Raw genomic sequence first — 13,232 nt, forward strand, 5'->3', positions numbered from 1 at the left:
CGGGCCCCTTACTAAGTCCGCACTATAATACGTATTATTTTATAAATATATCACACCTACACCAATGTGTCCCCACAACAATAATGTTTTTTTAAAATTTCAATTCAAGCTTACAGACCCCTTTTAAGAACCTGATTTAGCATGTTCCAAGCCCAACAAATTATAAGTGTAATATTAAAATACTAATCATTGAAAGTGATTTGGCTTTTTTTTTAATCATAACTTGTTTTTCTTAAGCCCTCAGATGCATTTTTAGACTTGAATTTTCCTTTACTGTTTGTAGAATAAGTTTGATTTTATCAAACTGAATAAACAAAAATTTAATTAAAGTTGTTGACTAACTTATAATATTAAGGGTTAAAATGCAAATGTGTTTGTTACTGAATTAAGTGCCTTTTTAATTTTGATTTTATTCCTCAAAGGTTGTGAAGATGAGGAAAGAAGTGAAGAGAATCCGAGTTTTGGTTATCCGAAAACTTGTCAGGAGTGTTGCCAGACTGAAGTCAAAAAAGTTAGTCATTTAAAGTAATAATTCTGTGACTAATAAAATGTCAAAAGTTGTTTTTATTCAGTATTTACAAAAGTTGAGGGTGGGACCAAGTGGAATAATTAAATATCTTACTCTTGTAGCACTTGGTTTTATATGTAGAGAGAAATTAAATGAGATAAAATATGCTGTGTCAGCATGTCCTTATGTGATTTGGACCATATTCCCTTAAGGTACACAATGAATTTTTCTACTGTTTTTTAAAAACTCTCCTTTAGGTCTTTTCAGAATGAAAGTTCTTTGGGGTTATTTATGTGTATTACGTTATAAGAAATTATTTTAAAATCTTTATATGGTTTTATAAATCTGCTACCTTGAAATATTGATGAAGATTTCATACTATTTTTTTTCTTGAACTGCTAATTAGTTTGACATCTTCAGTACCTCACAAAACTGCCTATCATTATGTTCCATGTAACTTTTTTGGGAAAGATAATATTTTGTATTTTCTGTGTCACTAAGATTAGAGAAGAAATATTTTATTATTTATAGCTCTTTCTTTTGCTTTAAGCATGCATACTTATAAAATCTTCAGATATATTTTATTCCTAATTAATTTCCTCTCCTTCTGTGTTTTAGAAAATATACCTCCTTTCTGAAATAATCAAATATTTAACATCTTTTTCCTTTAATTCCAGAAAACAAATTTACATTTAATATAATTACACTCAAGCTTTAATTGTAGCTTATAAAACATACTGCAGTAAATATAATATGTAATTGATTGATTTATAAAAAGTATATTTGGCTTGTCCATGAAGGAACCAGAGATGACAAACTACTTACTAATGGTAATAGTCATTAGTATAATGCCAGGAAAATGCTTGTTTTTGCCACTTTTGAATACATGAATTAACTTATGGAATTTGAGTGTATTTGCTATTTTGAGGTTTATTACACTTTTCTAAAAGAAATTAACAGGCTTCTCATTATGATATGAGTCTAAAGCTAATGTTTTATCTAAATATTGTGTAATGTACTTTTCTCAGGGGTTCTCAAGATGCACTGTTAAAAAACCAAAGACGTGTGCAAAGATTACTTGAAGAAATCCATGCGATGAAGGTAAGGATTTGTGTGTGTGTGTGTGTGTTTCTGTGTCTTCAGTCAGCCTATAGCTTTAGTGTGTGTGATATTATTTATATGCGTACTCCTGAGTATTGCTTAAGACTTTATAGGTCTTTTTGGTGAAGAATGTAGTATATTTAGGAAAATATACTACATATATAAAAATATAAAAGTTTTAAGCTTGCGTTTTTTCCATGTTAAATTTTTACTGAGTTTGTGAAAGTGCTAGACTAATTTATTTAAAGTTAAAGATGTGCCAAACTAAACCCATGCATATTTAATAATGCATCATACCCAGGGTTTTTATTTTTGCTGTATCTTTTTATGCATGCATCTGAATTCAAGAATGAAAGTGTTCATTTGACACGGGAAAGTAGATGGTGATATTAGTGACTGACCTCATGTTTGCCTATTGCCAGCTCAATAAATTTTTGTGTGATGATGTCAGTACTTTATTCAGCTCTGTAATAACTTGAAATAAAATTAGTGTTGGACCAACATGATCTATATTTTTATTTCTTTCAGTCAGACTCTTCGCTAGCATAATTTTTAGGTCTTCTTGTTGCTCATGCTTTGTGGAAACTTTCATTTACCAAATGACATACCATTAAATGTCTGGAAGACTGTTTTATTGCAGAACTTAAAAACAACATTTGGTACCAGCAATTATCTGAATTGCAGGGTTATTTTTGCATGTATGTTTGACTATTATATGTTGGTATAGGTTTGAACTATATAAAAGAGCAAGAAAATTCTCTAGCAATATTTTGAGTTAAATAATCAAATCTTAACATTTCTTCCTTTTAAAGAGATAGAAATAATTTTTCTGTAGAGAGTATAGAGTGTTATATAAAAGTTATTAATGTTAATCTGAGTAGAAGCAAATGTAGGAAATAGTTCTTTGGGATGAGGGGTGTGTGTATGTGTATATTGCCTTTCATTTTCCTTCCATAGAGCTAGACAGTTTATGGAATCCATTTTTCTCAAAGCTTTAAGCCCTTTTTTTTCCCTCTAGTCATTAGGTCAGAATACTCTATTTGACTCCTAATTCATTTGTCCCTTTGGTTTTGCACATCATTTAGACTTTTTCATATGCCTTACTACCCCCTCCCCACAAATTCCTATGTGAAATAAAATTCTTAGAGACTTTTGTTTTGAGGGTAACACTAACATGGGAAGTTAGTCTCTTTGACTTTCTTTTAACCAAGATTCTCATTAAATTACATTGCCTAACGAAATTTTCCCTGTAATTCTTCTGAATAGTTATTTTCGTAGTCCTAAATTATTCAGAGGTTTTGAGGTACTATGAAATTGCTGATTTTCTTTTCCATGGGAAGGATGCAATATATAGAATAAGCCTATATGCAGTGTATGTCGAATATAAGAATGGGAGATAATCATACTTTTTTGAATTTTTCCTTTTGTAACTCTCAATAATACATTTATTTGATTTAGGTAATTAGAATGAGAAGTTGTCCTATTTGAGCTTATATCTCAAACTTATTTTCTATTGATTCTTAAATGTCATCACCAAAGGTTTATCAGACTCAGTGATAAAGTTCCTAGACTTATGAGATTTCTATGTTGCTGTCATAACACTATTTTAACTTGTGATTATATAAGACCAATATGAAATTATTGCCTCATATAAAGCTAAAGTTCCTAGACTTATGAGATTTCTATGTTGCTGTCATAACACTATTTTAACTTGTGATTATATAAGACCAATATGAAATTATTGCCTCATATAAAGCTAAAATTCACAGCCTGTGTATTCCTTGAATTCTTGAAATTGATAGCATGTATATTACTTGAATTCTTGGCAGCAGTTTTATAGGGTAGTCTGGGTTGGCAGCTCTGATGTTAGGTTCTTTTTATACCTTTTCAAAACTGAATTAAATATAACTATTTTATAAAAAACAATAAAAAGAGTACTAGGAACACTGTATTTGCTTAAGTGTCAAATTTTATTCTTCTTCATTTATGGTTCTTTTATAAAACTTGTCTTTTCTAAAAGAACTAAATACACAGAACTTTCTTTTTTCATTCAAAGGCATTTGTAATTTCCTGAAGAAATGTTTATCATATATGTAGGAGTATCAGAGAAATAGTCATGAAACAGAAAACTCATCACAATTAAATTTGGAGAAAAACCTCCACTTATTTGTTTTTCCAGAAGAATTTTTTTCCTTTGGCTCATGTACTACATTTTTATAGTCTTGTTCATGACATACTGTCCTATACTTGCTTCCTATGATAATAGGGTGTTTTGTTGCAAGATGACTTCCTTATGAAGAAAACCTGAGATATTTTTAGAAATGGGAGTTTGTTTTTTCTAGCCAAGGGAAAAAAAAGCCTGATCTTTATGATACTATAAAATCATAAGTTCTGATTTTATAGACTCTATAATGTCTGAACCCCTATCTTGGCTGTCTTTTCTAATATTATTCATGCTTTTACTTTGGTATTCTGTATAAATACTGGTTTCTGAAAGAGTTCTCTTTTGGAAGTTAAAGTAGCTTACCAACAGTTTCAGGTTCTTAAGTTACTTAGCTTAGGAGAAGAATAACTTATGGAATAAGAAACTGAATCTTGGGAAGATTAAGCTACTTGCCCAAGATCAAACATTTGCTAAGTAGTGGACTTTATAACAGACTATATAAAGCTAAGGATGTTTGTCACTCTACTGTTAAAAATGTATCTAGATTCTACTCTTAAGAAATTGGACAAGATAATGAAATAAGCATGACACTTGCTGTCAAGGAAGAAAAGACCCAAAATAGGCATATTTTCAGATCCGTGGCTTTCTCACACCTAAATGTTTAGCTAAATATATGTATATTTTTTTTACCTCTTCCTCTCTGAGGCTATTACTTTTCCCTTTGCCGAATATTCCTAAAACTGTGAAACCTTGTATATTCTTCAATGAGACTTTGCTGTGCCTTACTCCTTCTCTATTTTAAGACTTTTTCTTTGTTTCCTTCTTCCCTTATTTTTACTAATTATTAAAATCATCCTTTGAGCTTGTACCAGCTGTTAGATCACCATCTCATTCTTCTTCATCGCTATTTCTAAGTGATTGTTGCTAGTGGGTTTTTAAATAGAAAAAATTAGTATAAATTATAATCTGCAGAGGTTTGATGGAAAGTAAAGTAGCATAGTAATCAAAAGAATATAACTATATCATATTGTTTGGACCTTACCATAGCTCTGTAAATTAGGCAAGATCCTATGCTGAATACAGCTTTGGAGTGCAGGTTTTCATCATATTTACATATGTTAATTACAATTTTGTGAAATTTATGATTACTTCTTAAAAAAAAATTTATTGAGATTTTTTCTAATTTGTCAAATTCTTCATGAGGTAAAAGATTCTTTATTAAATCCAGTAAGCATACCATGTTAATTGATGCAAAATAACATTTTGTTTGCTTCATCTTCTAAAATAATGTTATTAATAATAGTATTGTTAATTTTAAGCTACTGTTACAATGTTGTATTACAGGTTACTGAATATATATTGTGTCAGTAATATTAATTTAATTATTAGTTCCATCTTTTCTTTATGATTTGCTTTGAATCTACTCTTCACATGAATGGTTTGGGTTTGGGATCCCTTTCCATTCTGGGTTTCCTACTCTTTTCAGTGATCAGGGTATTCTGGTTCCACTTTTCCATAGCCGTGCAGACTACACTTAGCCTAAAAGAGACGGCAACTTATTTGTATAGTTCCCTGTCTCCTTTACTTCTTATGAGCTTAAACTCCCCATCAGAGTCAGCTTGCTTCTGTTTACTCTCTTTTCGTAGTATGTCCAGGATTTATGGTTGTTTTAAGGGAACAGGGGTTTTATGCTGTTAGTGTCTTAGCCTATCATACTCAGAAATGGAAATAGCCAAACTTGGAAGTAGCTGTAAATAGCTGATGAAAGAAGTCTGAGAACCCCAAAACATTCTTGACATTTCTGTTGTAAGATGTTGAGGAAACTGAGAAAGTATAACCTATGAGGGAGAAAGAAAATAAGAGAATGTGGTACCTAGGAAGCCAAGTAAAGGAACTTTTTTTAAGGAGGAGGTGATGAACTAGATAATTTTGTTGTTGTTTTCAAATTAGCAGCATTATCCTCAGAGAATAAATTCATTTAAATTCATTTATTAGATCATGCTTACTCTATCAATTTATAGTTCCTCTGTGGTTTACGCAACTTTGCAGAACTATGCTAGTATAGCCAAAATAGTTTTTGTCCTTACTTATGTGATCTTAAGCAGGTCAAGAATGCTTTTTTCCTTCCCTGCATTTCTTATCTGTAAAAATATGTTTAACTAAATCTCTTAAGTCCGAAAATCTTTCCAATTTTGTCTTTTTTCCCTTCATGTCTAAAACCTAGAAACCGAGAATAAGTCATAATGTTTTCTCTCTTTGTCATACTCCTTGAGCATACACACGTTATCCTCTTTTATTACAACAGGAATAATTGAATGGCTTCTAGACCCTTTTATATTTTTGCATTTATATTTAGATTCTTTATCTCTAACGCATTTACAGAAATCAGGTAATAAGTAATTTTCTGAAACATTTATATAACTTTAAAGATCCTCAATAAATAATACTTTGAAGTTAGGATACTGTTTTTACCAAGAGAGAGACAAAGAATGCACTTCTCCAAAAGAGATTAGGCAAAACAGCTACCAGTGAGAATGGCTTCCATCTTCATGACTTGTTAATTTTTTTTTTTCTCCTCATCCCATCACATTTCCTTTTACTTCTTTTGTTTGCTTTGCTCTTGTGGTTTCTGATAATATCTCTTTTGGGGGCTCTATTTAAATAAATAACTTATATCATGGGTAATTTGGAACAGTGGATGCTGCAAAGTTAAAAAAAAAACAAAACTATTTTACTAAGGTGAATCAGAAAAATGTTTATTGCTGGAGAGGATGTGGGTACATGGACAGGCAATCTTGTCCAGTATTGGTGGGCATAAAAGTGGACATACCCGTGGTCCCTAGGGGAGCAGCGACAGTCTCCCAGGTACAGTGGTGGGGACCGGGAGGGAGTGAGGGTTCAACAGTGAGCCCCTGATACTAATGACTATGCTTGTGAGCTGATAAACCCAAAATAATAACAAGGCCTAGAGCAACTTTGTGCCTGGGAATTTCCTTCTGTCAGCCTTCATGTTACTCAAATGTGGCCAGTCTCGAAGCCAAACTCAGCATGTAAATGCAATGCCTTCCCCCCAGCGTGGGACATGACACCCGGGGATGAGCCTCCCTGGCAACGAGGGACCACTATCAACTACCAACTGATGATGCAACTGGAAAATGACCTTATACGGAAGGTTCAGTGCGGATCAGCAGAATATCCATGTCTACATAAAATACCATGACTTTAAAATGCTGTTTGACCTAAAGTAAGGGGGAAATGGAAAGGAGAAATGAGTTTATATGGCTACGAGTTTCTAAAAAAGAGTCTGGAGGCTGGCAGAAGGTTTGCCCTCATGCACAACTGAGCAGAGTCAGAGAGACAGATAAAGCAGATACAACCCCCAGATATTGGTTCCTTTGAGGGCTAAAGAGACCCATGGGAGTTATGGTCATGGCCGATGGGGTTAACTACCAGGGCAGATGGCCCCTCTTTGGAAATGGTGTTTATGTGTGATGAATCTGGACTCAGATGGGATCTCCCTTCATAAGACTTTCATGCTAATGTGCTGGAGGTGCAGTTAATGTTGGGGTTTAAGATATATTTAGGGGATTTGAATCTCTGGACTGACAATGTGATAGCCAGATCCTGAGCCTCAACAGACTCCAGCACCTACAATCTGATTTATTGGACTTACCACACTCAGCTAAGATGGAGGTGAAGAAGGACAACCACCACACCATGGAGCCTAGAGTGATTACAACTGAAAATGGGAGGATTGCATCCAGCATCCAGGTGGAATCTGAGCCTCCTCTTGACATAAAGGTGCAATGGACACAACCAATCCAGTGTCCACATAGAAGAGGTGGCATTGGATTGGGAAAAGTGGACATAATGGACAAAGGGTATGGGGAAAGGCAGGAAGAGATGAGAGGTGGAGGCGTCTTCGGGACATGGAGCTGCCCTGGATGGTGCTTCAGAGGTAATCACCGGACATTGTAAATCCTCACAGGGCCTACATGATGGAATAGAGGAGAGTATGGGCCATGATGTGAACCAATGTATATGAGGTGCAGAGGTGCCCAAAGATGTACTTACCAAATCCAATGGATGTGTCATGATGATGGGAACGAGTGTTGTTGGGGGGGGGGGAGAGGGGGGGTGGGGGGGGTGGGGTTGAATGGGACCTCACATATATATTTTTAATGTAATATTATTACAAAGTCAATAAAAAATAAAAAAATAAAAAAAAATAAAAAAAAAAAGTGGACATACCCTTTTTATATTCTTTTCAGACAGAAATTTGACATGTATTAAAATTAATTCACTGAGTATTTCCACTTTTAAAAGTATATTGTACAAAAACTCTTCTTGAATACACAAAGATAGGTAAGAATTTGCATTGTGATACTAAAAAAATTAAAACTAGTATAATCCTTGTTTATTGTTTTAGAAATTATTAAATTAGGATTTATAAATTATATTAAATGTGAAATTAAAAATAATATAGGGGAACATGTATCTGCCTTTGAATTCTTTTCATGCATTTGCAAAATGCATAATGTTTCTTTACTATTTTTTACATTAAAGAGTAATAAAGATCTATTATTCTTTTTTTTTTTTTTAAGATTTATTTAATTCTCTCTCCTCCCCATCCCCCACCCCTGGTGTCTGCCCTGTTTCTCTTCGCTGTGTGTTCTTCTGTGTCTGCTTGTATTCTCATTAGGTGGCTCTGGGAACTGATCTTGGGACCTTCCAGAGTGGGAGAAAGGCGATCATTCTCTTGCGCCACCTCAGCTCCCTGATCTGCTGCGCCTCTTATTGTCACTCCTCTGTGTGTCTTTGTTGTGTCATCTTGCTTCGCCAGCTCTCTGTGTGTGTCAGCGCTCCTGCGTGGTGCAGTACTCCACACAGGCCAGCACTCCACATGGGCCAGCTCACCTTCACCAGGAGGCCCCGGACATTGAACCCTGGCTCCCATATGGTAGACAGGAGCCCAGTCACCTGAGCCACATCTGCTTCCCATCTATTACTTTTATAAACAGAAAACTGAGACTTGAAAAAAATTTAAAAGAACATGAATAGAACAACCAGCAAGATGGCATCAGAATAAGGAGCTCCTAGAGTTAGCTCCTGCTACAGCACAGTTAGTAATCACCCAGAGCTATTTAAAGCACCTGTTTGGGAGCTCCAGGAGACCAGAATAGTATCCTGCAACATCCTTGAAAGAATGGAAGGAAGATACTGCTCATTTGCAAAAAAGATTTGTGAGTAGAGTAACCCATGCCACAAAGGCTGGTGCCCATCCTCCATTGGAGGCAAAAGCTGCCTCAGGAACTATTCCACAGCTGGACTGAAAGCTCCACTTCCCAGAAACGGGGGAGGAAGAGACAGTTGAACACCAACTTGAACTACTGATTAGTGCATTCAGTGGGCTAAAGTATAATCCTAATAATAACTCAAGTTTGAACCTGTCCAAGTCAGAAAGAGGCCCATAGCTGCCATTTGAACTCTACGCCAGGCACAAGGGGAAGCAGGGTGGACTTAAAATCATAATGCTGGTAGGGACTGGCTTCTTTCCATTCAGATCAGATTGCAGCTCTGGCATAAGCCCCAGCCCCACCTTTGGCAGCGAGGAAGCTGGGGGGACCTGCACCAGCCTCTCCAAGAAACTACAGGCCACGCTGTAGAGGCTGGTGACCATACTAATTTGGCAGCGCAAACTGCCCCAGGAGCTATTCTGTGACTGGAATTGAAGCTCCATTTCCCAGAAACAGGAGGAAGAGACAGTTAGCCACCGATTTCAGCTACCGATTAGTAAATTCAGGCGGCTAAAGTAGAACTCTAAGAACAGCTTAAGTTTGAACCCATCCAAGTTGGAAAGAGACTGGTAGCCACCATTTTGACTTTTCTCCCAGCATGAGGAGAAGCCAGGCTGACAATATCACAATGACAGTAGAGACCATTCTCCTCCACCCAGATTGGCCTGCGGCCCTAGCCTAGGCTTCAGCCCTACCTCTGGCAAGGAGGAAGCTGGTGGGCCCTGCATCAGCTTATCCAGGTAACTGCAGGTACATTTGCTGGCACAAACTGAATAATCAGTTTATCGAGGCAACTGTGGTCATCTTGGATGAGCACTGTATAGATTGCTGCCCATACCTACAGCTCCATCCCTACTGTAGGCAGGGGAGAAGGGGCATGAAGCTTCATCAGTCCCTCTGGGCAACTACAGCCTAGGCATGCACGACTTGGATTATTCCACACATCTGTGGCTCTGTCCCTGCCCCTGGCAAAAGAGGAGATTGGGAGAAGTTTCATTAGTCCCTGAGCCAACAAAGGCAGCTTGAGCCTCCACAGCATATTGCATCATCTACATCCTTGGCTCCTACTACGCAACCAGTAAGGGATAAAGGTCAGGAAACCCTAAGTTAAAAATAAAAAGTGCACCCAGAATAAATATTCCAGTAAACCAGATGCCAGGACATCAACAAAAATTACAATCCACACCAAGAAACAGGAAGGATAGCGCAGTTAAAGGAACAAAATAAGTCTCCAGATGATATAAAGGAGTTGAGACAACTAATCATAGATGTTCAGACAAATCTCCTTAATAAATTCACTGAGATGGCTAAAGAGATTAAGGATATTAAGAAGACATTGGATAAACACAAAGAATTCAAAAGGATACATAGAAAAATAGCATATCTTATGGGGAAGGTGCAATAAATGAAATTAAAAACACATTGGAATCATATAATAGCAAATTTGAGGAGGTAGAAGAAAGGATTGGTGAGCTTAAAGAAATGGCCTCTGAAAAGTTGAACAAGGTCTCAGGGAACTGAGTGACACAAGAGCCATATAGACATACATGTCATGGATGTCCCAGAAGGAGAAGAGAAGGGCAAAGGGACAGAAGGACATTTGAATAAATATGGTAGAAAATTAACCAACCCAGTTGAAGGACATAGATATCCATGTCCAAGAAGCACAGTATACTCCCATCTGAAAAAAATACAGAAAGACCAACTCCCAGACATAGTACTAATCAGAATATCAAAAGTCAAAGACAGAATTCTGAGAACAGCAAGAGAAAAGCAATGTATAACAAATAAGGGATACCCAATATAATTAAGTCCTGATTTCTCATCAGAAACCATGGAGGCAAGAAAACAGTGGTATGACATATTTAAGATACTGCAAGAGAAAAACTTCCAGCCAAGAACCTTATATTTGGCAAGATTGTCTTCCAAAAATGAGGGTGAATTTAGAATAGTCACAGATAGACAGAAACTAAGAGAGTTTGTAATCAAGAGACTGGATTTGCCAGAAATACTAAAGGGTTTGCTACAGCCTGAAAAGACAAGAGAGAGAGGCCTGGAAGAGAGTCTAGAAATGAAGATTATATCAATAAAAGTGTCAAAAGAGTGGTAAAAATAAAATATGGCAGATAAAACCCAAATATCCATGAATAAACTTAACCAACACTATATAGCACTTGTATTCAGAAAACTACAACTCAGTATTTTAAAAAATTATTTTAAAAAGGCCTAAATAATTGGAAGAACATTCCATGCTCATGGATTGGAAGACTAAATATCATTTAGATGTCAGTTCTATGCAATTGGTATACAGATTCAATGCAATCCTGATAAAAATTCCATGAGCATTTTTTAAATAAATAGAAAACACAATTATCAAATTTATTTGGAAGGGTAAGGGGTACTGAATAGCCAAAAACATCATAAAAAGGAAAAGTGAAGTTGGAGTACTCTCATTTTTGAAATTTAAATCATATTACCTAGCTACAATGATTAAGAACAGCATGGTACTGGCATAAAGACAGACAGACCAATGGAACCAAATTGATGGTTCAGAAACAGACCCTCATGATTTTTTACTAGCCTTTCAAGCCTACCCAACTTGGGCAGAATAGGCCATTCAACAAATGATGCTTAGAGAATGATATCCATAGCCAAAAGAAGGAAAGAGGACCCCTATCTCACACCTTATCCAAAAATTACCTCAAAATGAATAAAAAACCTAAATATAAAACCAAGAACCATAAAACTTCTAGAAGAAAATGTAGGAAAGTATCTTCAAGACCTGATGGTAGGTGGTGGATTCTTAAAGGGGATAAGAGGAGGACTCACATGGACTACTGATGTTTAATGTATGTAGAAGTTTTAATTAGCTGTACTGTGAAAGTGTGGAAATGTACAGAGTTGATGATAACACATTATAGCAACAGCTGATTCATACATGAGAATGTGCCTGAAAATGGTAGTCTAGGGTTGTAAATGCCAGTTGGTAGAATGCTAGAGAATAATCTAGGGACTGAAGAGCACAGAAAACCCCAGAGGTGGATTAGAATTGTGGTTGATGGTACAGGTACAAGAATGTCCTTTTTTAGCTAGAGCAAATGTACATCACTGTTGCAGGTTCGTGGGAATGTGGAGAAGCATGAGATAAATACAACTGGAGTGATCTGTGGACTGTGGTTAGCAGTAGTAATGTAATATTCTCACATCTGTGCCAAAGATGTACTGTGTAATTAATGGGGGAGTATGGAAAATGTGTGCCAAATGTACACTGTGGACCTGGTAATAATAAGATGATATTATCTCATAATCTGTAACAAATACTCCACCATGATGTGGTCTGTTGATGGGGGGTGGGGTCTGGGGTTGTGTCTGGGAATTCTTCACATGTGCATGATTGTTTTCTAAGTTGACAACTTCTGTCATAAAAATACATTTAAAAAAAGTAGGGTGGGTTGGGAGAAAAATACACCAAATATAAGATAAGGACTATACTTAGTAGTAAGATCTTGACAATATTCTTTCATAATTTGCAACAAATGTCTCACAACAATGTAGGGTCTGGAATCCTGCATTGGATTGACCCATACACCAACCAATCCAGGGTTTATGTATGGGGCCTGTGTATGATATGTATGTTTGTTTTATAAGTTCATAACTTTTACTATATACTTATTGTTTATGTATGTTCATATATAAATGATATAAAAATAATAATTGGTTGAGTTGGTGGAAAAATCCTTTGGTTAGTAGTAATATTTTGAAGATGCTCTTTAATCATTAGTTAAAAATGTTTAGCAACAAAAATGTTTAATCATTAGTTAAAAATGTAAGGTATTGGTGGTAGAGTGAGGTATGAGAACCTTCTATGGTGTTATATATATTTGTTTTATAAGGTCACAAATATTACTCTTTACTTATTGTTTATGTTCATGTATAAGTGATATGCTTCAGTAAATTAAGGAAAAAAGAACATGAATAGAAAGACTTCTTAACATAATATTCATTGTATAGCAAAAATGTTTTAGAAAATGTATAACTATTGTATTTTTATATTCTAAATTTTGAAAATCTTAGTATGTGTTGCTATTTAATTTTTACAATGATTTGTAATACAGGCATATCTCAGAGATATTATGGGTTCATCCAGGCCATTGCATTGAAG

At 35.5% G+C, this 13,232-nt stretch overlaps 1 protein-coding gene across 5 annotated transcripts in view; it reads left to right on the forward strand.

Annotated features, from left to right (window-relative positions):
• The window catches only part of SRFBP1 (serum response factor binding protein 1), an 83,868-nt gene that overhangs the window by 11,316 nt on the left and 59,320 nt on the right, over positions 1 to 13,232 (forward strand). For all 5 annotated transcript variants that reach the window (XM_058277612.2, XM_058277616.2, XM_071209661.1 and 2 more), the window contains exons 2-3: positions 423 to 511; positions 1,537 to 1,609. In XM_058277612.2, the coding sequence (XP_058133595.1) occupies positions 423 to 511; positions 1,537 to 1,609 (162 nt within the window). The remainder of the gene's footprint in view (positions 1 to 422; positions 512 to 1,536; positions 1,610 to 13,232) is intronic.

This window comes from Dasypus novemcinctus, chromosome 2, assembly GCF_030445035.2.
Source record: "Dasypus novemcinctus isolate mDasNov1 chromosome 2, mDasNov1.1.hap2, whole genome shotgun sequence".
Lineage (NCBI taxonomy): Eukaryota > Metazoa > Chordata > Mammalia > Cingulata > Dasypodidae > Dasypus > Dasypus novemcinctus.